Raw genomic sequence first — 23748 nt, forward strand, 5'->3', positions numbered from 1 at the left:
CCAACACCCATCAGACACAGAGAGGGCTACACACTGAGGCCTCTGGAAGCAACTTCATCTCTGCAACTTGGCTCCACGAAACTGAGGCTCAAAGAAGGCCATTTTTCATGGGTGACTTGAAGTTCCTGGGAAGCAGTGAGAACTTAAAGGGAAAGGTTTTCTTTTCTCTTTTTTCCTTTCTTTTTTCTTTCTTTATTGTTTTTGTTTTCCGAGACAGGGTTCCTCTCTGTAGCCCTGGCTGTCCTAGACTCGCTTTGTAGACCAGGCTGACCTCAAACTCACAGAGATCCACCTGCCTTTGCCTCCCAGAGTGCTGGGATTACAGGTGTGCATCACCCATGCTGGGCTCTTTACTCCAGTTTTCAATGGCACTGATCCCAGAGTGCCAAGGAGGGCTTTCCCTGACGACAGAGAGTATTTCCTCAGCCCTGGGCTTTTGGAAGGCAATGGCATACTAGCAGAGGTGGGATATGGAGGTCAGCTTCCTGCTCCCGGCAGGACACAGGCCCAGGTCCTGAGCCTCCTGGAGACAGATTGCCCGCTTTCTTAGTGCCTCAGGAGTGAACAAGTCTGGGAACACCCAGAAGCATCTGTGGAGAGTCAAAGACGCTCTAAGGAGTCGCTGCTAATGTCTCAGTGTCTGTCTTTCAGATGGAGGTTCTGTGATAAAGGCCCGTCTGCTCACCTGTGTGGAGGGCATGGATCTGTCCTTGTTGGAAAAAGCCATCTTGGAACAGAGGCTCCACTTGCAAAAGAGGCAGCAACCAAGAGAAGACTTTACAAGCCCTCCACCTGCTCCTCATCACCTCCAGACGGGAGAGGCTCCTCCCAATGACAGCCTTCATCTAGAACCAGAGAGCAGGGGGCAGGGAGCCCCTTCCCCAAACTCTGGACTGACCTGTTAATGAAAGCATACCCCAAGCTGGCCATGGTGTCCCGTGCCAGTAATCACAGTGCTAAGGAGGTAGAGTCAGGAGAATCTAGAGTTTAAAGTCAATCTGAGATATTAGAACCTTCCTCTCTCTCAGAAAAAAAAAAAAAGTATCTGCTATCCCACCCCAGAGCCCTGGAGCTGTGGCTTGTGAGGGACATGAAGGGTTCCTGAATGTCCTCCTGAATATGAATAAAGAGTATGAGCCTATAGTGTGTGTACTGATGCAGAGCCGGCTGCAGCCAGCAGGGGGCGCCGAAAGCAGACAACTTGCCTGACAGAGAAGCTGCAGCCTGCTGGGAGCTTCTGGTGAATTCTGGGCTAGGAGGCTGAGGTAGGGGACCAGGGTCAGAACTGGGGGGCCCAGGACTCAGAGTGGTTCCTCTTGCTGAGGTTCTGACCTCAGTGAAGGCTAAAAATCACCAAATGGGGAAAGCTGAGTCCCTGGCTCCTCATGTGTGACCCAGGGCAGGATTGTGGCTTCAGGAGCCTCCTAACCTCTGCCTCATGCTGTCACCCTCCCCTGTACAGTGTTTCTAGGTAGATTCTTGTGGCCCCAGGGTACGGGTTTGCCTGGACTGAGGCATGGGCTGAGGCAGAAGTTTGGGCCCTCCTGTATTCTGTAGCCAGGCAATGGAGAAGAAGCCTGGCTTCTGGGTTGGGGTGAGCTGGGCAAGAAGCAACCCCCAGGCTTGAGCCATCTTCCCAAGCAATATGGGTAGCAGGCAGTGCATGGGGAGAGCCGGGCCGGGGAGAGCCGGGCCTGGGAGAGCTGCGTGCAGCCTGGAGTCCGGCAGAGGGGATTCTTCCTGTGGGTTTAACTGCAGGTGCGGTCTGTTTCCAGCACAGCTCTACAGACATGGATGCGTTCCAGAAGATCGAGAAGATTGGAGAGGGCACCTATGGCGTGGTCTATAAGGCCAAGAACAAAGTGACTGGGCAGCTTGTGGCCCTCAAGAAGATCAGGCTGGACCTGTGAGTGTTGGGACTCTCCCCAATACCCCGTCTGACCCCCAGGAGAATTCCCAAACCTGTCATTGTCTCAGGGGCTTACACCCAAGCTCTAGGGTAGCCACAAAGATGTAGCCCCTCCTCCCTGCCGTCTGAATGACTTTTGTCCTGTCTGGGTCCAGTTCTTCAGAGCTTGGTGGGTGTAAAAGTCCCACTCTTGGACAGGCCTTCTGTGGAGAAAAGGGGAACCCAGCAGTGAAACACACAGACACATACCCGGGCCAGAAGTGACTCCTTGGCCCGTTGCCCTTTTGTCTTTTCCTACAGGGAGACTGAGGGGGTTCCCAGCACTGCCATCAGGGAGATCTCCTTGCTGAAAGAACTGAAGCACCCCAATATTGTCAAGTGAGCTGGGAAAGGAAGTGTTGGGGGGGGGTTGGGATCCTAAATGCCATGTCCTGAGACTGAGCCCTCCCTGCCAGACTGCTGGAGGTGATCCACAGAGAGAAGAAGCTCTACCTGGTGTTCGAGTTCCTCTCCCAGGACCTGAAGAAGCACATGGAGTCCACCGCCACCCCAGAGCTCCCTCTGCCTGTAGTCAAGGTGCCCAGGGGAGCTCGGGAGGGCAGGCCACACCCACACGTGGCTGCCACCCTCCCTCCACATCACAGCTCTTTCTCTCGGTGGTCCCCACAGAGCTACCTCTCCCAGCTACTGCAAGGGGTGAATTTCTGCCACTCCCACCGGGTCATCCACAGGGACCTGAAGCCTCAGAATCTGCTCATCAATGAGTTCGGAGCCATCAAGCTGGCTGACTTTGGACTGGCCCGGGCCTTCGGGGTCCCCCTGCGCACCTACACCCACGAGGTAGGGCAGGGCAGGGGATGAGGGACAGCCAGATGGTGCCCCCAGTGGACTCAGCCGCCACGGATGGTGCCGCCTCTCGTCCCCACAGGTGGTGACACTGTGGTACCGTGCCCCCGAGATCCTCTTGGGCAGCAAGTTTTATTCAACAGCCGTGGACATCTGGAGCGTCGGCTGCATCTTTGCAGAGATGGTAGGGAGGGACAGACGGGCTGTGTGTGGGTGTGGGTGTGGGTGTGGGTGTGGGTGTGGGTGGGTGGGTGGGTGGGTGAGTGTCAGTGGTAGAGTGATCACCTGAGCTGGGGAAGGCCACAGCTTCAGTTCCCAAGGCCTAGACAGAAAACAAAACAAAACAAAAGGCCTTGAGCTGGTTTGGGAGGGATGGCTTAGAGGGTAAAAGCACTTGCTGCCCAGCCTGACAGCCTGACATTGATCCCTGGAACCCTCGTGGTGGAAGGTGAGAACCAAAGTTGTCCTCTGACGGCCACACATGCTCCGTGACGCATGTGCTCTGTGTGTGTGTGTTTGTCTGTCCCTCTCACACACATCCAACATAAATCAATAAATGTAAAACAAAAAATAAATTTAAACCAACAAATAATTTGATCTGGGCATTGTAGCACATGTGTGTCGTTCTAGCACTCGGAAAACAAGGGCTAAGAATGCAGCTCAGTGCTTGAGCAGTTGCCTAATATTAAAAGCAAACCAAAAAACAAAACAAAATACAGGAGTTAAGGGGGAACTGGGCATGCTGAGGCAGGAGATTTCCTATAGTTCAAGGCTAGCCTGGGCTACATAGAACCAGGGCAGCTAGGAGCCCACTGTGTTTAATACTCCTAGGAGAGGTGTGTTGAAGGGGGAGGGTGTGGCTGGGGAAGTGAGTCTTGTTTCGGAAAAGATCAGAATTTTAACATAGCCCTGATAAAGATGCCTTTTTCATTTATTTTAAGACAAGGCTTCACTGTGTAATGTAGACCAGGCTGGCCTCAAACTCATAGAGATCCACCTGCCTTTCCCTCCCTAGCCCGGGACTAAAGGTGTGTGACACCACACCCATCTTGTGAAAACGTCCCTTTTCCCCGTCTTGCCACTTTTCCATGGGGTTCTGTGCCATCACAAGTGTCCTACAGGACACACACTTCTCCCCCGCTCCAGGTGACCGGCAAAGCCCTGTTTCCGGGAGACTCAGAGATCGACCAGCTCTTCCGGATCTTTCGCACGCTGGGGACCCCCAGTGAAGCCACGTGGCCGGGAGTCTCCCAGCTGCCTGACTATAAGAGCACCTTCCCCAAATGGAGCAGGAAGGGGCTGGACAAGATCGTACCTAGCCTGGGACCGGAAGGCAAGGACCTGCTCCTGGTAGGTCCCAGTGGGCAAGGAACGCACCCCAGCAGCAACTGCTGCCTCGGAGCATCCCCTGTTTCAGCCACCTGTTATATAATTCGACTAGACTGGGCCTCTCCTGGCCTTTGTACACACTTGGCTGGTCCTTGTATGTGTTCGGTAGGAGCCTCCCATAAACCCAATGTTCGTCTTCCCTTTTGAAACTTCTCTGAAGGAGTTAGCTTTGTCTGTGCGCAGTGGCTTGCTGTCCCTTTTTCCTAGCTGTCTGTGTCTGACTCTGCCTTGTGGGCTTTGTGCACCACCTAGCCGGGGCTCTTCCCTGGGCAGAGGCCACCCTCCTCCTGCCTCACTGTCCTCCATAGTTTCTCTCTCAGAGCCTAGTCTTTGCAGAGGACTGGCTGTGCTTATGATCCCTCAGCTGCCCCCTGGGCAGCAAACAGAGTCAACTGTTTGCCCATAAGCCTGCAGTCTCCATGTCTGTCTTTACCCTGGGCCAGGGAAGGAAGGACAGGGTGTCCATCCCACGGTCAGCTTACCAGAAGCCTGTGTGTGTTGTCTACCAACCTAGTGCCAGCAGGATGGCATGCACTTCCTGCCAAGAGCCCTGCCCTTCATGTGCTATCCGTGGCATCCTGCGTGGGTTATGTACTGAGGGCAGGGAGCAGGACACACCTGGCCTCTGGCTGTGTCAGCTCCTTCTTCCCTTGCTCGAGGTCTGTCCTGCTCTACCCCAAACGCACACTCTTTGGACGGGGTTAGGGACTGCTGCCTAACATGAACCATACCTGTTCTCAACCAGGAGTAGGTGGGACCCGGAGGAGCCATAGGCCTGGAATCAAAACTAATGGTTTAATCTCAGCTCTGGGGGTGTCCAGACCTGGCCTAAAGGCTGGGACACATGAGCTAAGAAGACGGTTCAGTTGGTAAAGTGCTTGCTATGCAAACATAAGGACCTCACTTCCCATCTCCAGAACCACGCAAAGCTGGAGTAGGCCAGGGTGAGGGCTTGGCTGGCTCCCTGGGGGAAGCTCTTGAGTGCCTAAAGCAGGACACAGTAGCAGGAACCTATAACCCCACTGTTCCTGGTGCAAGCTGGGGGCCTGGGACGGGAACCCCTGGCACTCACGAGCCAGCTAGCCTGGCTTATGCAGGCAAACCAAGAGACCCTGCATTGGGGCTCGGGAGATGGCTGCTCTTACAGAGTTCAGTTCCCAGCACCCACACCAGGCGTCACATAGACACCCAGCTCCAGTTCCAGGAGCCTCGATGTGTCTGGCCTCCATAACCCACGTGCGTAGACACACAGACAGGCAGAGAGACACACAGACAGCTAAAGGGCACTGGCTTCACAAAATTCTACGGTGGGGTCACTTCTCAGAAACTCGGCTCTCCCTGTTGAAGGGAATTTCTCTCCCTACCCTGGTTTCACCCAGGTCCAATCTCTTGTCTTTTCTCCCCAGAAACTCCTGCAGTATGACCCCAGTCAGCGGATCTCGGCCAAGACCGCCCTGGCTCATCCCTACTTCTCTACTGAGCACTCCCCAGCTCCCTGTCATTGCATGGTGGAGCATTGCCACCACTGAGAGCATTTATGTGGGGCCCACCCCTCACCCCCTGTCCACCTGTCCCCCCTCTCCCCATTTAAGAAAATGCATCTGAGAATACAGCTCAGAGATCTTACAGCAGCCACCAGAGGGCTGGGCTCACCTTCGTCTTGCCGGCAGGTTGGAGAGTTCCTGTGTTGTTTGTTGGATTTAACAGTGCATTTGCAAAAGGCATGTGGGTGCTCCAGGCTTGGGGGTGGGGTGTGGTGCCGCACATACCTCCCCTGGCACCGGGACAGCTCTTGTCAGGCTAAGAGACCCCAGCCCTCCTCCCTCACTGCCTAGCTGCGGAGCCAGGCCCCAAGGAGAGGGTGCCCTCTGCTGGTCTTGATTTAGGTTTAAGTGCTGGAAGAGTTGAGTTCCAGTTGGGAGGACATAGTTAAACAGGAGGTGGGGGAGGGTGGTTCTCAGATCCTAGGAGTGGGCAGGGCACCTGAGGGTGTTCTAAGTTGTCACATCATCAAAGATAAGCTGTTGATGTCCGTCTGTGTGACAAATGGAAAATAAATGTAACTTGTTCCTGAGTTTTCTGCAGTCATTCTGCATATAGGGGACACAGCCTACCAACAAAGGGAAGGTTGACAGAGGGTTGGAGACAGTTTTGACAGGGGCTGAGGGTGGGGGGGAGGGGTCTTCCATGGTCTTGTTTCATGACCACCCGTTTGTCGGGCAGGTGAGTTGGGCATGTCCACTTTGGGGAAAAATTCCCAAGCCATGGCACTTCTGGCCTCAACATCCCAGACACACTGAGAACACACAGCACCAAGATAATTCATTTATTAGAAGCGTGGGGTGGGGGGAGGGAGGAACAATGGAGCGCCTCAAGCTTGGGGACAGAGCCCAACACCACAAACGATTGGGTAGTAAGGGATAGATGGACAGAGGGAGGACCCACGGCCTGGAATTATGCCGCTCCAGGGCGAGGCGTGTAGGCCTCCTCCCTGCCCCTCGGCCTTGCCACGTCAACGCACGCAGGAGCGCGGCAGGGTCGGGGAGGCCGCGCGGTAGCAGCGGTAGCCTTCCAGCGCGGCTGGCAGGAGCAGCAGGCCGCTCAGGGGGTCCCTGCGGCAGCGCGCCATGGCCTCCTTGTAGCTCAGCCGCTCCTTGGTGATGGGGTCTGTCAGATCCCTCTCGTAGCCGGACTCATCTTGCAGGAGCCGGCCCAGGTCTGCGCTGATCATGCCGCAGAGCACGGCCTGAGGGACGGGGGTGCGCCCCGTCCTCTTGGGGTCGATGAGGCCGCCGGTGAGGTGCTGCGCCAGCAGGTGGGGAAGCACGCTCTCTTGGGGCATCCAGCCCTTCTGGACGGCCTCACCCACCGACAGCCTCTTCTTGCTGACCGGGTCCTCGATGCCGGTGAAGGCCTTCTGGGCATTGAGCAGCCGTTGCGTGGCGGTGTCCTCCACGAGCCCCCGCTCCAGCGCCTTGTGCACGGAGTACCGCTCCCGGCTGAGGAGGTCCACAATGCCCCCGGTGGCCGCCTGGGCCTCCAACAGCTTCTGCCCGGTGATGGGGTCCAGCATGCTCTTGGCCACGGCCGCCTTGACGCTGCACTTGCTGCCGGTGCTTGTGTCGTAAACCCCGGCGATGGGGAAGCAGTCGTCGGTGGGCCCAAAAGAGAAGGCTGGGGAGCAGAACCCGCCACTCTGGGGGCCTGGGGAGCAGCGTGGGGACTTGGTGATGATGGACCCGATGGAGAGTGAGGCACTGGGCTTGGCCTCCCCCGCCACGAGCAGCGCAAACTCGGAGATGGGGAGCCGGCCGTCCCTGTACCTGTGGTACTCCTCCTTGGAGATGCGGAGGCAGCGGAGGGCGGCCTCGATGGAGTACTGCTTCCCGCTCTTGCGGTCCAGGAGCACCGACTCCTCCCCGCAGGGGCCCGAGGTGGTGATCTCCTCCCAGTCACACTCGAGCGCCTGCAGCTTGAGGTACTGGTCCCTCTCGATGACCCCCCTCTTGTAGGCCTCGTAGGGAGACATGTCGTTCCCAGTCTCCGGCTCCAGGATGCAGATCTTGGTGGAAAGGTTGGTCTCCCGCGTCTGGGTTTCCTGGCTGAGCTCCTCCCGGCTCACCCTGGTGTGCAGGTCCCTGAGGGTCCTCTCCTTCTCGTAGATCTTGTCCTTCTCGTGGAGAATGGCCGCCTCCAGTTGTGAGACGGCCTGGCCGCGCTGGGCTGCCTTCTGGCGCTCGTCCTCTGTCTTCTGGCTGAGCAGCCTGCCCTCCTCCTGGAGCTGCTGGGCTCTCTGCTGCTTCTGCTGCTCCAGCCCTCGGAGCTCTTGCTGCACCCGGCTGAGGTCCTGGCTTGCCTGGTCCCGGGCCTTCTGGAGCTCAGCTTCCTCACGGGCCCAGGACCTCCTCAGAGCCTCAGCCCGGTCAATCCGCTCCTGCAAGCTCCGGACCTCCTCCTCCCGGGCCTGGCGGGCCGCCCGCTCCCGACTCAGGGTCTCCCACACTCGGGCCCTCTCGCCCTCCAGGACGGGGTCCTTCTCCACCCTGATCACCTCCTTGTAGATAGTCTTCTCCTGCGACTTGGCCTCCTGAAGGAGGTCGAGCTGGACCTGCAGGCCCTGGCACTCCTGGTGCAGCTCCATCACCCGGCCCTTCTCCTGGTCCAGCTCTCGCCTCAGGGCTTCCGTAGACCTCTCCAGGTCCGGATCCTTCTCCAACTTGACCACTTCCTCCAAGATGATCTTCTCCTGCAGGGCAGGGGGCCGCTTCTCCAGCTCCTGGATCTTCAGAGTCAGCTGCCGGAGCTCCCTCTCGGCAGCCAGCTTCCTGCTGCGGTCCTCCTCGAAGCTGAGCGTGGCCTCCAGCTCCTCCACGCTGGCCCTCAGCTGCCGCACCTCCAGCTCCAGCTGCCGCCGCCGCCCCGCCTCCTCGTCCAAGCTCCGGTTCAGCCTGCTGTGCTCCTCGTGCAGCTTTGGGTCCTTCTGGGTGACCACGACCTCCTGCACCACAATCTGCTCCTCGGGACGCCTCCTCTCCAGCAGCAGGTACCTGTTCCGTAGCTCAAAGACAGTGTCCTCGGCTGCTCTCCTCCTCTGGACAGCCTCCCGCACCTCCTGCCGGAGCCGCTCCGCCTCCTTCTCCAGCACCGGATCCTTTTCGTGCCTCACGACTTCCTTGCTCACCGTCTTGGTCTCCACCTTGGCCCTTTCCCGCCTCCACTCATCACGTTCCCCCTGCAGCCGGATGAGCTGCTCCTGGCAGCGCCCGCTGGTGTTGACCAGCTCGTTGAGCTGAGCCTTGAGCCGGTCGGTCTCCCGGAGCACCTCGGGGCTCTGCTCATGCCTCACCACCTCCTGGGTCACCTCCTTGTACTCCACCACCGGCTTCTGGGCCCGCAGGACCTCCAGCTCGGCCAGCAGCTTCTCCACCTCCTGTTCCACGCCGCCCCTCCGGCTGCCCATCTCCTGCAGCTGGGCCTGGAGCCGAGCAATCTCTCGCTCCGTCTCGGGGTGCACCTGGAAGACCTCGTGCACGCTCTCCTGCAGCTGCACCTTGGGCTTCTGCTTCTCCACCACCCTGTACTTGTCCTGAAGGTCCTCCAGTTCCCTGGCCAAGGTGACGTTCCTGTTCTTCTCCTCCTCCAGGAGGCTTCTCAGCCGGGAGGCTTCCTTGAGAAGGCCAGGGTCCTGCTCCACCCTCTTCACCTCCTTCACAATGACCTTGGGCTCCACGGAGCTGATCATCCGCTCCAGGTCTTTGATGCGAGCCTGTATCTTGGCGGCTGCCTCCTTTGCCCCCTTCCTCCGTGCAGCGTCTTCCTCGATCTGTAGGCGAAGAGTCTGGGCCGCCTTCACCATTTCCAGATCCTTCTCCACCTTGACCACCTCCTTCACCACTACCTTCTCCTTCACGCTCGCCTCCTTCCGCTCCAGGGCCAGCAGTTCTTCCTTCAGCTCCTCCAGCCGGTTGGCGAGGCCGCCGTTCTCCCCGCGCAGCCGCTGCAGCTCATTGCGCAGCTGGGTGGCCTGGCTCTCCAGGCCAGGGTCCCTCTCAATCTGGGTGACCTCTTTGGTCAGCAGGTGAGGCTGCACGGTCTTCCTCTTGCCCTCCAGGTGGCTGACCTTCTGGGCCGCCATCTCTAGCTCGGCCTGTAGGCGGGCACGCCTCTTGCCCTCCTCCTCCACCTGGGATGACACCTGCCGCACGCCTCTTTCTAGCTGGGGGTCCCGGTAGAACTGCACCACTTCCTTCTCCTCCAGCCTCGCCACGGGCTCCTGGGTCCTAAGCTGCAGCAGCTGCCGCCTCTGCTCCTCCAGCTCCCGCTGCACCTCGGCCACCCGCTTCCTCTCTTCCCCTAGCTGGGTCTTCAGGACCTCAGACTCCTCCGGCCCTATGTGGGCCAGCCTCCCAGATCCCTGGGTTGTGCTGTGGATGGCTTGGATGTCTTCGTTAAGCTCCTTCTGCAGTGACAGGAGAGAGAGACAGTCCTGGGGTGAGCAGAGACTGGAGCCCTGTTTTTCTGCACCCCCCCTACCCCTGCAGAGGAGGTCGGAGATCCCTCCCTGCTTTCTGAGACCTCCTGGTAGCTCCTGGGCAGTGGGGCTGAAGACTCGGGGTGCTTGGACACCGGACTTTGAGAAGCTCAGTTAGATGCTGTTGGAGCACAGGGCGGGGTCCAGGCCAGGCCTGCAGTAGATAGTGCACACAGGGTCCTTCCAAGTGCCCCGCCCCACCACTCTTGGGCCCAGCCTTCTCCAGGAGATGCTGAAATGTGGCTCAGGAAAAGCTGGCAAGCTACAGGAGCCATAGAGAGCTCCTGGCTTCTGCTCTACCTCAGTGGCCTATTGCCAGCGTGACTGCGTCCTAAGGCTGATGACTAGGGGGTGTTTCTTGGCTCTCTGGGACTAAAGGACATGTCCCCATCAGAGGCAATTCGAGTGCCTGCCTGGAATAGTCACAAGCCTGTATGAACCTCTGGAGAAAGCTTCATGACCAGGCCTGTCCGGGGGCTGAGGCTGCTGGGAAGGAAGGATGACATCCCGGCCAACACCGGGCCAGGTTGGCTGTTGTGACCGCAGGTGGCTACTGCCCTCTGTACCTTCTCCAGCATCTTTTTAGCAAACTCCAGCTGGTGCAGCTGCTGCTGCTCGGCTGCAGTGACCTCAGTGTAAGCCTTGGCAAGGTTCTTCTCCTGGGGGCAAAGCGAGGACAGGGACAGCAGAGTCAGCTCCAGCCCCAGGAGCCGAGCCGTAGAGCTGCAGCTGGAAGACCCTCAGCCCCGCCTCACCTGAGCCTGGATGCTCTCCAGCAGGGAAACCACTCGGAGTCTCTTAGGGGCTGACACTGCCAGGGTGGGCTCCAGGGAGCAGCGGTAGGTATCCGCCTGCAGCTCGTAATCCTGAACAGGGAGAAAAGTCACTAACAGGGAGTACGCGTGGACGGCGGGGTCTGGAGGAGGCAGGGAGGCTGGTGGGACGGGAGCGGGAAGCCGAGGTAAAGGAACCCACCTGGAGCGCTCCCTGCAGGTCCTGGGTGAGGCGGGACACTGCGGCCTGGTCCTGCCCACGGCCCAGGATTTCTTGCATCAGCCTCTGCCAAGGAGGAAGCAAGAGTCACAGGGGCCAGGAAAGCCCCTCTCCTTCCGCTGGTGGCCTGGGTTACCATCAGCCAGCACGCACAGGCAAAGGGGGCTCAGAGATGCCCGCTTTCTTTGACACCTTTCTCTTCGACCTTCCTGTCTGACGGCCCTAGAATTGTCTTGGCCCAGGGGCTCTTGCACTGTAGCTTTAGCGTCATTAGGTCCCAACTGCCCACTGAGACTCTACAGCCCTGGGGTTCCACCTGAGAAGGAGCATTTTGAACAAGCTTCCAGAGGCCAGGCTCTGGAAAGCACTGCTTTCAGTCAGTCTGAACCCTGGGCATGGCCTTGATTCATCTAGAATCAGAATCAGGTGAATGAATAAGGAAAAGGAGGAGGCGCAGAAGAAAAAGGAAAAGAAGGCAGTGCCAGACAGTGGTGGTGCGGAAGCAGGCAGACCTCTATACATCTGAGGCCAGCCTACTCTCCAGGGTGAGTTCCAGAGCCAGACAGTGGTGGCGCACACCTTTAGTCCCAGGCAGAGGCAGGTGGATCTCTGTTTGAGGCCAGCCTGGTCTACAGAGAAAGTTCCATAACAGCCAAGGCTACACAGAGAAACCCTCTGTTTAAAAACCAAGAGAGAATGGAAGGAGAAGAAGAAAGTGCCAAATGCTCTAAAAATTCCAACTTCATTTTTCTGGGAAGGGTCCTGCGCCCCTCCCCCCACTTCTGCCCTGGCTCCTCAGAGGCCTCCACGAACAACTTTCAAACTACCTGAGGCTGATCCTCTTCCCCCAGTGCTCCCAATGCTGTAATGTCAAGTCCAGATTTCTTCCTATGCTTAGAAGAACCCGGATGGTCTACCCTGCCCCACTTCCTTCCCTAGAGAGTCCTCGGGAGTGGGACATTGCTCCTCTCCCTGACTCCCTGGCTTTTTTCTCTCAGCTCACTTGCCCTCAGTTCCACAAGTATCCATCAGGGGGTGCTCACACACCAAGCTGGCAGCTTGTCTCAGTGTTTATCCAGCCTGGGATGGATTTGCCCAGCAGGTGGAGAGCCTGAGAGAGTGGGTCGGTACCTTCTACTCCTGGTTTATCACCTACAGCCTTAAAAAGGATGCAGAAGAAGGTACAAGAGTGGCTGGAATCCCACCAGAGGAAAGTCGTGCTGAGCAAGCTGTAGAGGGAGAAGGGCCAACACCCCCCCACCTTCCGGTCTGTGCTACAAAGCCTCTTGCTTTTGAGCACTGGCTTCATGAATACAAGTAGCGGTCCCTGCTAGGGAGGTGGTTGGAATGGGACAGGTAGCTAGAGGCCCCAGTTCTAGGCTAGACCCCCTTTTCCCTGTCCCTGTCCTCCCCATCCCTTCCCCTACACCTCATAGACCCAGCTCCTCACCTTCTGTGCTTGCAGCTTGTAGGCAACCTGGCTGGGCCCATCGCTAGGCTGCGCCTGGTGGTGGGGCAGCCTCTCCAGCCAGGAGCTCAGGTTGTCCCTGCCATTCTTGAACTGCTGGTAGGTGAGGCTGGCGTCTTGTAGCATCTTCTCCCTGACAGAGGACAAGGTCCCATACAGGAGTGAGAGCTGACCACCAGGGATGGGTATCGGGTGGTACACAGAGGAGGCTGGGACAGCACAGAAGGCCTAAGTGGCAGTCCAAGCAGGTCCTCCTCCTCTCTGAGACACAACAACCACTGTGTCTGAGACCCAGCAAGCAGTGCCTGCCTGGCACCACTGAGGAAGGGAAGTGAGTATTGTCCCATTTCAGAGGCAAGGAAATCTGGCTCAGCGGCAGCAGTGCCCGGACTCGCCTACCTCAAATCCAGCTGGTTCTGCTCACCTCAAATCTAGCTGGTCCCCCACGGTGTGGTAGCGGTCAGTGAGGGCGCGCACCTGGCGCTGCTGGCGCGGCAGGTCTTGGCAGAACTCTTGGAAGTTGTTCTGCAGCACACCACACGCATGCTCAGCGGCCTTCAGATGCCGGTGCAGCCCCAGCACGCAGGCCTGTTGCTGGAGGAGCTCTTTCCGCTGGCGCTGTGGGGAAAAGGGGTCAGAATGGCGCATGTTCTGGGCTCCTTCAGATGCTCAGACCACTCCTTATCCGCCCCTCCTTACTTAGGCCAGCTGCCACTTAGCCGTACCTGCAGTTCGCTGACCCTTTCCTGGAGTGCCCCAGAGCCTTCAGGGATGGGACCCTCCTGTGCCAGGGTGACCTCAAAGCCTTGGATGACCCTGTCTGCCTCCTGGATCTGCTGCTCCAGGCCCAGGGCAGCCTTGGCTCTGCAGAGGAGGCAACAGTCAGAGGCCCGGCACGCACTCCGATGCCCTCCAGATGGCGCTCGCCTGAACACTCACTTCTCCCCGTAGAGGCGGCACAGGCTCTGCACGTCATTATACTTATTCTTGACGCTGTTGAGGACCACGGGCAGCTGCAGGGCAGCTGGGCCCACAGGCTGAGTAGACAGAAACGTCTCACACTCCTGTTGGGATGCCTCCTTCTCAGCTCCCAGGCTCTGAAGGCGTTGTGCTGTGCCCTGGGTCAGGGGTGGAGCAGGCAGAGAACACAGAGATCTCTGGGTCACCTATCCCTATGTCCATGAAGGCACGGTACAAGTTTGGGACCAGGCTGGGAGAGGATCACCTTTCTCACCCCTCTGGTCTCTTCGTTGGCAGAATGATGGATTGGGGGGGGGGGGGATGAAATGAGATCCTTGTTGCTTAGCAACAAGAACCAGGCACACTGTGGCCTGTTACCTGTACTGTCACTCTCCTGCTCACCATCAGGCCAACTACCTTCAGGCTGAGATGGCAGAGCCCTAGCTCAGTTCACTTGGGGCTGCTGCCCTGTCTCTCATCACAATTAAGTCACCTACATTACTGTGGCAGGGTCAGCCATCAGCCTCTGGCATCCTGTTCCCATGTCCCCTCCCTTCCACTGATGTCCCATCTGTGATACCCTCCAATGAGCACCCAGCTCCCTCCCCCTATGCCAGAGTGTCCCTACACAGCCCCTGACTTCACATCCCCTGCCCTTGGGAAGCCTGCCCCCTCCTCCCTGGCCAGGCTGGGCTGCTGCCTCCCACTGTCCACACTGCATGGTACATAGACCGGAACAGGTTATACAACAATGTAAATGAACATGGTTCACATTTTTTTAAAAAAACCAAACACTGATTGTATGCTGTATTTGAACAGAAACCGGTTTAGAAGGCTGACTAGAATGCTTGGGCTTCCCCCCAGGGAGCTTTCAAGTTGCTGGGTTCACGTGTCAGAGAAGGTCATCACTGACTGACAGGGACAGTGTTTCTGTCCCTCCAGGTAGGCTTTCCCTATAGAGCTGAGAAAGCTCCCCTACGGGATATCCCAGGCTCCTTTGCCGTTCCCACGACTCTCATCAGAAAGACTCCTATGTGTGGGGCCTCTACTCTGGGCTAGGAATTGCCACACTTTGACCTTCAGGCTGCCCAAAGGATGTGGGTACCACCAGAGAGGTGAGGAAACCAAAGCTCAGAAAACTGGCTTGTCCACCGTGACAGACCCTGTGCATGACAAACCAGGACGGGAGCCACATTTTCTAAGTCCATGGCCCCAGGGCAGGGCCTAAGGTTCTCGAGGCTGCTCATTTACCTCATGGCTGTGGATACGGCCCTCTAGGTCCTTCAGTGGAGTACAGCGTTTCAGGGGTGTCCGAGCCCAGGTCAGCACCTGCCTCTCCATCTGTCCCAGATCCCCAGCCAGCTGGGTCATCTGTGTCAGGAGCTTCTGGGCCTGTGGGTCATCTGGGGCTGAGCCTGCTGGAGCCAGGGCAGAAGTGCTAGTGAGGGCCCAGGACTACCTATGTCTACCTGAACTGGGCCCTCCCTGCGTGCCTGCAGGGTGTGAAGGCCCTGGAGGATGGGCTTAACTGAGGGATGGAGCACTACCCTCCCGTCAGCTCCCTCCCTAGCTATCCCCTGGTACCCTGCCGGCCAGGTTGTAAGGGCTCTGCAACGGCAGCTTTAAGGCGGCTCTTCTCTGTAGCCAGTTTCTGCTTCAGGGTCTGCAGCTCCATGGCCAGCCTGGAATGAGGCGATGAGAGAAGGCTGTCTCTCTGTCTAGCCAGCCCTAGCACCCACTGGCCCAGAGGGAAGCACCAGCCTTGGTGCCTGTGGGCATCTTGGGGTGAGCCACCTGGAGGCTTTGGCTACAGCTTCAGGGTCTGGTGCTGGGATGCAGAGGCAGGCAGCTGGGGCACTCTTGGTCTCTCCCCCGGGACCCTGAACCACCCATGTGTATGGGTCAGCATTGTCCTTGAGCGTGTACTGCTCTCCCCGAAGCAGCTGGACCTGAGAGGCAGATGGGGAGGGGCTCACAGGGGGCCAAGGGCAGGGGCTGGAGAGGTGACTAGGGGTCAAGATGGGTTGGAGCTGGGGACAAGGATGGGTGGAGACAGCAGCTGGAGAAGAGGTGGGAGGGGCTGGGGTAAGGACAAGGGCAGATCAGAGGTAAGACAGATTGGACACGGGGAGAGCTGGGTCAGGGCAAGGGGGGAGGGGAAGGAGGGGGAGGGGCAGAGAGTGGGTGAGGAGAGCAGGTGGAGTTTGTACTTCTCCTGAGTCCCAGTCACAGATGCTGTTCACACGCAGGGGCTGCTTGGGCGGGTTCCTGCGCTGAGGCAGGGGGGCCACCACCTGGCTTCGCCGCTGTAGCTCCCCAACGGATCTCTCTGCTAGGGCCAGCTGCTTCTCCTCCGCCTGTTGGGGACCCAGGCAGCAGGCGCTCAGGCCAGGCTGCAGTGGAAGCTACCTGTCCCCTTTCCATCTCCCGAGAGGAATGTCAGTCAGCCTGGCCATGGATGGATGGAGGGTAACCATGCTGGCTAGTACCACAGGCGCCTCCAGAGTGGGAGCTGTGGGGACCTCGGAAGTCGCCCAGGCTTCTCTGGTCACACTACAGAGAGCCACTGAAGTGTAGGACGGCAAGGTTTCTGCCGAGCAGCCCTTCTCCTGGGGCTTGGGGCTGCACTGGGGACGAGCAGGATGCAGATGGCCTAGCGGGGCGGGGCTGCCTCACCTCCAGCTGCAGCAGAAGTTCCGTGGGGGAGCCGGAAGAGTTCCCAGCGCCAAGGCCGGACTTGGTGTCCAGGTCGGAGTTGAGCTTTGCCAGGGTCTGGCTGACTGAGTCCGCCTCTTCCTGGAACTGAGGTCACTGGGTGGTCAAGGGCAGAGGCAGAGCCAGGGGAAACCTGCTACCCACTGACCCTGCAAAATAGCTGGACACCGACCAGGCTAAACTCATACTAGGGTAGAATTCAAGCCAGGCTAAACCCAGGCCAGCCACACTCAAATCAGCGTAAAACAAAAACAATCAAAACAAAACAAATCTCAACCAGCTAAACAAAGACCAACTACGTCTCCCCAGAGAGCAGGACCTTTTTAAAAGAGAGTGTCCTTCAAAGGGATACTTTTGGTTCACTGAAAATAGTGTGTTGTGAGACGATATAATATGCTGGGTTTTTTGTACTTAAGGGGTCTGGTGGCTGCCAGTCAAATCTTCTGTCACTGAGCTACGTCCCTAGCTATTTCATCTTCTTTTTCGAGACTGGGTCTCACTAAGTAGCCCAGGCTAGCCCCAAGCTTGTCATCCTTCTGCTTTCAGTTCCCTGAGTGCCAGGATATGTGTGTGCCCTGTCAGCCATGGCTGCCACACTAGACGCCATCTGTTACTTTTATTATTAGTTTTTCTGAGAAAGGTCTATGTGGTCTTGGAGGGCCTCGAATTTGCTAGGTAGACCAAGTTGTCCTTGAACTCATAGAGGTCCCGCTGCCGCTGGCCTCCTCAGGGACCTGTATTCATATGCATATATTTACACACAGACATACAAGCATACACATAGTGCTGGCGACACACACCTGCGGTCCCAGCACTCGGGAGGCAGCGGCAGGCGGATCTCTGTGAGTTCAAGGCCAGCCTGGTCTACAGAGTGAGTCCAGGCCAGCCAAGGCCACACAGAGAAACCCTGTCTCAAAAAGAAACAGAGAGAGAGAGAGAGAGAGAGAGAGAGAGAGAGAGAGAAATAACGCAGGGGCAGGAGATAGCACTTGGTTTGTAGTGTTTGTAGAGAGGCCCTAGGTTCAGTTCCCGGCACCACATAAAAAGGCATGGTGCCACAGGCCTTGATGGCAGCCCTCAGGAGCATTAGAAGTTCATACAACCTCAGACATATAGTGGGTTTGAAGTCAACCTGGGTTGCATGAGGCTCTGCCTTGAAATTAATTTTTCAAAATTAAAACATAAACTCACCCGCTAGGGATGAGATCACCCTGCTGAGAACCTACTCTGGATTATCACTCCTCCAAGGGGACCCAGGCACTAGGCCACAGCTCTGTCTTTTTCAGTGACCCCCGAGTGCCCCACCCCTGCCTGCCTCCCCAGCCCCAGGCTCACCTTGCGATAATCCTCCACTTGCTGCAGCTGGCTCTCCTGGCAGATGCAGAGGTTTAGGAAATTCTGCCACTCCATCTTGAGGGCCTCCTGGTGGACCTGGAGCACAGCAGGGTCAGCACTGGAATCTCGCCACACCCACCAGCCCTCCATCCTGTCTGGGGAGCACAGGGTGTGGGGGGAGAACGGGGGGGGCATGGGAAGGACCTCCACACCTGGATGGGCCCAACGGCCGGGTGCCCCAGCTCCAGCATGCGCTCTGAGTCATCCTCCAGCTGGTTTATACTGTGCTCCTGGGCCAGCAGTTCATACTGCTTGAAGTGCTAGGGGTGAATTGAAGGGGGGACAGCCATGAGCAATAAGATGGCTCCGGACACCCCCCTGCCCAGGCCTGTCCCCACAGACCTCGTACTCTCGCCTCACACCAGTAGGGTCAGGCATGAGGTCACTCCAATCCTGCTGCAGGATGCGGCCTTGCTGATCTGCCAGGGCGCTCAGCTGCCGCGTGCAGCCCTGCAGGTGGGTGTACAAACTGCCCAGACTCTGCCGGCGCCACGAGGCTGCCTTCTGTGCTCAGGAGAGAAGGAGGTGGCAAGAGGTGGCCTCAGCGGCCTCAGCAACAGTGAGCCCAGGCAGGAAGGCCCGAGGCAAAGAGCTCCCACCAACCATGGCACCCAGTCCCAGCCATCTTCCGGCTCACCAGTAGGTCTCGGTATTGGTTCCTGATGGTGGCTGCATCCTGCCTCAACCAAGGAGAGAAACGGGGCCATTGAGAAGCAGGGTGCAGTGTGATGGCCCCTACATACATATGGGCTGCTCCCACCAACACCCGCCTCATGAAGGCCAGTGATCTAGCCTGGCTGTGACGGGAGGATGGGGACCCCACACCTGGACAGGGCTGTGCTCACCGGTCCCACCAGGATCCGCAGCTGTTGCCCATAAGCCTCGATTTCCCTCTGCAGGATGTTGTGCTCGGCCACCTGCTGTTCCAGCTCTGCCATCCCAGGCCCGTACTGGCCCTCACAGACCAGCTTCTGCAGAGGAACCAGGTCCTCAGCCCTACCAGGAAGGTCTGGGTCTGCAGCCCAGAGAACCCATCTCACCCCACCCCCACGGCCACCTGTGCCCTCTCCACTTCAGGGGAAGTTAGTCATAGAGGTGAGAAAGAGCAGCCTGGTGAATGGCAGCTGTCCCCAGTAGCAGGGACATGCCGTTCCTATGCGGCCATCAGGACCAAGGCCCTGAATCCCACTGGTTCTCAGGATTCAGGCCTCACACTCTGCACTTGTGCTATCTGTAGCCCGAGCCTCAAAAACTGCTGCCTGGACATGTCCTGCCAGATCCAGGACTCATCCTTCCCCACTGTCCCTGGTTATCATCCCAGTGCACCAAACATGGCCACTCAGCACCTGTGCCTCAGCGTGCCCACTGTCCGTCCTATCCCAGCCCTTCCAACAGGAGCCTTCCTGGGGGTCCTCCATTACTACATGGTGACCCAGCCAAGCCCTTCCACCTCTTAGTGCCTTCAGCAGGAAGCCCTCCCTTTGGGATCCCTGAGCTAGCTCAGGTTCAAAGACAAAGCGCCACCAGGCACCATTCTGTCTTGCTCTCTGGACTGCACGGGTGTGGCTCTGAGCTCCTTGAGAACGTGTTGGTGTACGGGGTGGTCCCTGACCTGTTTCTGCTCCAACACACGCGCCCAGTCCACCCTGGGTCCCACATCCGCCGGCAGCACCATCTTCTCATACAGGGCTCGGTACTCTGCACACTCCTGGGTCACCCGCTCGTGCAGCTGCTTGATGCTGCCAGGGAGGTAGCCGTCAGGTCAGAGCTGGGCAGGGTCCTCTGGGGATCCCCACAGCTCCCCTCAGGAGCTCCAGCTCACTCACTCTTTCTCAATCTCCTCAGCCTGTGGGTGCTTGAGCCGGCGAGCCTTGTCCACATCCAGGAAGAGATCTTTGAGCAGCACCTCAGCCTCCTTCAGGCTGCAGCCAGTTTCCTGCTGGTGCTGCAAGGCCTGGTTCTGCTCGCTGTTCTGCCGGTCCTGGTGTGAGACACGAACACATTCGCAGGGCGCAAAGCCTCACAACTTCTCCCATGTTCTTGATGACCTGGCCTTGCTAGCCTGACCACCCCACCACCGTACTCCACGCCCTGAGACTGGTTACAGCAGCCTGCTTTGGAGACCACCAAGCAGAGGGTTAGAACATCCGTGTGGCAGGTCACATAGCAAAAGGTCTCTCTATTTGACCCTCTAGGTAGGGAGCATGAGGCGGAAGGAAAGCTGGGTCCTCCCTGCAGCTGGACGAGGCTGGACAGTTGAGGACTAGGTTGTTTCTCTCTTCCCAGAAGGCCCTCTGGGGACTCCCAGACATTGACTCTGGGCCCCCCTGTCCCCACCTCACACACTCACACACACTGTGCCAGGGACCTTACTTGCTGCAGCCTCTTTTGAGTCTCCAAAATGTCCCTCTCCACCTGGTCAGCGTTGGCTTGCATGCGAGAGATGAGCAGGGCCAGTTCCTGGGTTGCAGCCCTGTCAGGGACAGGGGACGACATTATGGTCTGAGCTCTGAGATGCTCAGCCCTGGGTTGGGGGTGAGGGGACTGTCCCCTGCAGAGGGTTTGGAAAGTGACAGTCCAGGGCTGTGCGCTGCCACAAAGAAAGCGTGTACACCCCAAGTACTCCGAGCCCTGCCCAGCTGCCTGCTCCCGGGGTGGAGAGAGGTGGCCCAGGGAGAAAGGAAATTACCTAAGGCAGCCTGGCTGGCTTCAGGAGAGGCAGTTGTGCTGACTGGGGGCAGGGGATAGGGGCACATCCCCTCCCCTACTTCTCCCTCCTCCAGCCTTATCTGCCCCCACCATCCTTCTTGCCCAAGGGGCCTCAGCAGTATGGAGACTTTAGCTCCTGGGGGAACCAGTGTTGGGGCAGGGAGAGGCCAAAGACAGTTGGGGTGCCCCAATATCCTCCTGCTGGCTCAGGGACTCAAGAGCCTTGCGTCCGACCTGCCTTGCTCTGTAGCCCAGGAGCAGGAAGCCTGTTGCTCAGCCCCCATGCTTCCTTCCCAAGCACTCATTCGGTGTCCTCCACAGAGCTCTGCAGAGCTCCTACTGTGTGCAGTCAGGCAGCCTTGTACAGCCATCCCTGAGAGTGCAGCATGCTGCAGGAGTCACCGGCCAGGCCACGGGAAGTGTTAGCTGAGCTGCGGCAGGACCCCAGAGGGCAGTGCCAGTGGAGACAGCTGTGAAGAAGTCTGTGACCAAGAAGGCCTGGGTTTGGGCTTTCTGACTAGTACTCAGTATGCAGCCAAGGTCAGCTTGATCATCCTGCCTCCACCTCCTGAGGGCCTAGGCCACAGACGTACGCCACCTCATCTGGATTTACTTGTTTTATGCTCTCTCTCTCTTAAAACCACAAGGAGCAGCAGAGCAGTGATGGTGCACACCTTTAATCCCAGCACTAGGGAGGCAGATGCAGGTAGATCTCTGTGAGTTTGAGGCCAGCCTGGACTACAGAGATAGCTCTTGGACAGCCAAGACTACACAGAGAAACCCTGTCTCAAAATAAACCACCACCAGCACCACCAACAAAACCCACAAACAACAATAAGAATCCATAACAACCAAATCTTATCTATAGCCTAGGCTGGCCTCCCAAGTTCTGGAATTACTGGTGTGAGCCACCATCCTGGCTAAAATGGGGTTCTAATATTTTCAGCACAGGTGTTTTCTTTTTTAAGATTTATTTATTATTTATACAACATTCTGCCTGCTCACCAGATCTTACTATAGATGATTGTGAGCCACCATGTTGGTTGCTGGGAATTGAAGTCAGGACTTTTGGAAGAGCAGTCAATGTTTTTAACCTCTGAGCCATCTATCTCTCCAGCCCCAGCACAGGTTTTGTTTTGTTTTCATATTCCCTTGGCTAGCCTGAACTCATAGACCCAGGCTAGCCTCAAATTCATAGATGCCCTGCCTTTGACTCTGAGTGTCACCATGCCTGGCCCTGAACACTGAGGTCTCACAGGCATTTGAAGAATTAAGCCATGGGAAGCACCCAGTTCAGGCTGCACAGTCAGCACCCGCTACAGATGATTTTATGTGTGTGACTACAGATGTTCTGCCCACATGTGTGTCTGTGGCCAGGTATATGCCTGGTGCCCGAGAGACAAGGAGATGACATACTGGACATGAAGTTACAGACAGTTGTGAATGTGAAACTGGGAATTGAACCAAGGTCCCCTGGAAGAGCAGCCAGTGCTCTTAACCACTGAGCCTTCTCTCCAGCGACCCCCCCCCCCCCCGTTTTTGTTTTATCAAGACAGGATCTTAATGTGTAGCCCTAGCTGGCTTAGCATCCAACTCATAGTTCCGCTTGTCTCTGCCTCTTGAGTGCTGAGTTAAAGGCAATATGTTAATTTTATTGTACTGACGTGAGCACCTTGAAGGGAGGGACATCACTGTTTTGCTTGCAAGGTATCCCCAGAGCCTAGGGCAGTCCTGGTGTGCCACAGGTGCTCAGTAAAGAAGAGCTGAGGAAGGATGCTAGCTCGTCTCTTGTTCCTCCGAAGGAAACAAGGAGCGCCCACCGGGACATGCCAATGAAGTTTCAGAGTCAGAGACTCAAGGCCAGGAGGCTTCTGGGACTGCGGGGAGAGCCCAGCTCAGGTTGGGCCTCCTGGCAGAGATGCTTGCACTGAGACTGTGCACTCCACCCTGGGCTGGGCTCCGTGCCTCAGGGGGACAGGCCACTCCAGTGAGAGTCTCCATCATTGTCTTTCCTGTCAGCCCAGATGCCCAGCCTCTGGGCTGGCACCCTGATCCCTATCGAGGTAATGGGTACCCAGCTCACAGCCTTTCATCTATGCTCTTATCTTGACACCTCTGCACCCCAACACCTGGCTCCACACAGGCTGCCACCTCCTCCTACTTGAGCCCAGCAAGCGGGAGGAACATGGCAAAGTCTCTCTGCAGAAAGCTAGTGACTAGAACATGGTACCGCCTCTTCTCATTCCAATGGAAAAGGCCTCCTGACTCCTTGAAAGGAGGCAGCGAAGACCCAGGAGGAAAGCTGTGTGTTAGGTGGGATGCAGTCCAGCCCAGAGACCCTTCTCTTGAGTCTCTTACTCCTGCCCACCCGGTACCCACGCTCCAGGACTTCTCCAGTCCAAGGGGACCATCAGGGTGGAGTGGCAAGCAGGGAGCCAGATTCTGCTGCTCCGAGTCGCCTTGTCCAGCACCTCCACAATGCCACCCTTCACCTGTGGCCCCGCATCCCCACCTCAGGAGAATGTGGGCAGCAGCAGGCTATCCATCCCTTGCTTAACCTGGGCTAGAGGCACGAGAGAGCCACGCTTCGGCCCTTGTCCTCAGGACACCAAATGCCAGAACTGGACTCCTAGCTGCCACCAACAGGTAGCTGGAACTCATCTGAGCCTTGCACCGCCCTCCGCCCAGCACCGCTACCCACGGCCTCCCGCTCCGGCTCACCGACTGTGTTTGTTGGGGGACCCCTTGGGTGACCCCTTGGCTGGGGAGCCCTTGGGGGACCCTTTCCCCTGGGAGCCTTTGCTCAGCCCCTTGAACATGGTGGTGAAGCAGGTGCCGGCTCAGGCTGGCACTCCTGGGAGGAGGGCGGGAAGGCGACGCGAGTCCTCGCGGGGCGCCAGGCGGGCTCTGGAGAGGTGGGGCGGCGGTCAGGGAAGGCAGTTTCTGGGAGGCCCCTCCCTGCAGGTGCGGTGTCTCCGCCAGGCCCGGCCCGCGCATGCCCCGGCGCCCCGACCCGACAGCTCCTGCACAACCAGTCTGGGAGGAGAAGGTACAGCCCAGGGGCGGGGCGCCCGCGCGACTCCCACGGAGGTTTGGACTTGTCACACCTACACGCCCAGCTAGAGAGCAGCGATCACACCCAGGTCGGGAAGTGGCCAGGCGGGAGCAAGGTGAGACGGACCGACGGAGGCACTCATGCAGGCTTGGCGTGGGGTTCGCCAACTCCTAGGACCCCTGCGTAGAGGTGCAGAGGTCCGCTATCAGCTGGGCCCCCACCCACAGCTCAGCTGCCAGGAGAGGTGGGGCCACCCAGGGCCCTGCTCTGTCTTCCTC

General features: G+C 57.9%; 3 protein-coding genes across 4 annotated transcripts in view; 2 read left to right on the forward strand and 1 right to left on the reverse strand.

Annotated features, from left to right (window-relative positions):
* The window catches only part of Ten1 (TEN1 subunit of CST complex), a 16127-nt gene extending 14991 nt beyond the window's left edge, over nt 1-1136 (forward strand). Inside the window, 2 exon segments of the mRNA XM_055592194.1 lie at nt 652-868; nt 870-1136. Of these exon segments, the coding sequence (XP_055448169.1) occupies nt 652-868; nt 870-897 (245 nt within the window). The 3' untranslated portion in view covers nt 898-1136.
* A 65-nt stretch (nt 1137-1201) lies between these two features.
* On the forward strand, nt 1202-6209 carry Cdk3 (cyclin dependent kinase 3). Its single transcript, XM_055592193.1, has 8 exons — nt 1202-1265; nt 1776-1906; nt 2210-2287; nt 2365-2485; nt 2579-2749; nt 2838-2939; nt 3902-4105; nt 5551-6209. Exons 2-8 carry the CDS (start codon nt 1791-1793, stop codon nt 5671-5673), a joined length of 915 nt encoding a protein of 304 aa, XP_055448168.1. The 5' UTR covers nt 1202-1265; nt 1776-1790; the 3' UTR covers nt 5674-6209.
* Nucleotides 6210-6456: 247 nt separating this feature from the next.
* Nucleotides 6457-23351, reverse strand: Evpl (envoplakin). Of its 2 annotated transcripts, none has more exons than XM_055592582.1 (22): nt 23137-23351; nt 20080-20179; nt 19533-19687; nt 19319-19445; nt 18552-18677; nt 18344-18382; nt 18049-18210; nt 17859-17966; nt 17647-17742; nt 16273-16398; nt 15807-15953; nt 15391-15545; nt 15181-15278; nt 14848-15011; nt 13576-13754; nt 13362-13500; nt 13061-13254; nt 12619-12769; nt 11151-11234; nt 10931-11041; nt 10742-10834; nt 6457-10103 (listed from the first exon to the last, which is right to left on the reverse strand). In XM_055592582.1, exons 1-22 carry the CDS (start codon nt 23232-23234, stop codon nt 6657-6659), a joined length of 6099 nt encoding a protein of 2032 aa, XP_055448557.1. In that variant the 5' UTR covers nt 23235-23351; the 3' UTR covers nt 6457-6656. The 2 variants fall into 2 exon arrangements, with proteins under 2 accessions (XP_055448557.1, XP_055448556.1); XM_055592581.1 differs by having other exon boundaries at nt 14848-15014.
* Between the last annotated feature and the right edge of the window lie 397 nt (nt 23352-23748).

Source organism: Psammomys obesus, unplaced genomic scaffold, assembly GCF_907164565.1.
Source record: "Psammomys obesus unplaced genomic scaffold, mPsaObe1.curated_primary_1811, whole genome shotgun sequence".
Taxonomy (NCBI): Eukaryota; Metazoa; Chordata; class Mammalia; order Rodentia; family Muridae; genus Psammomys; species Psammomys obesus.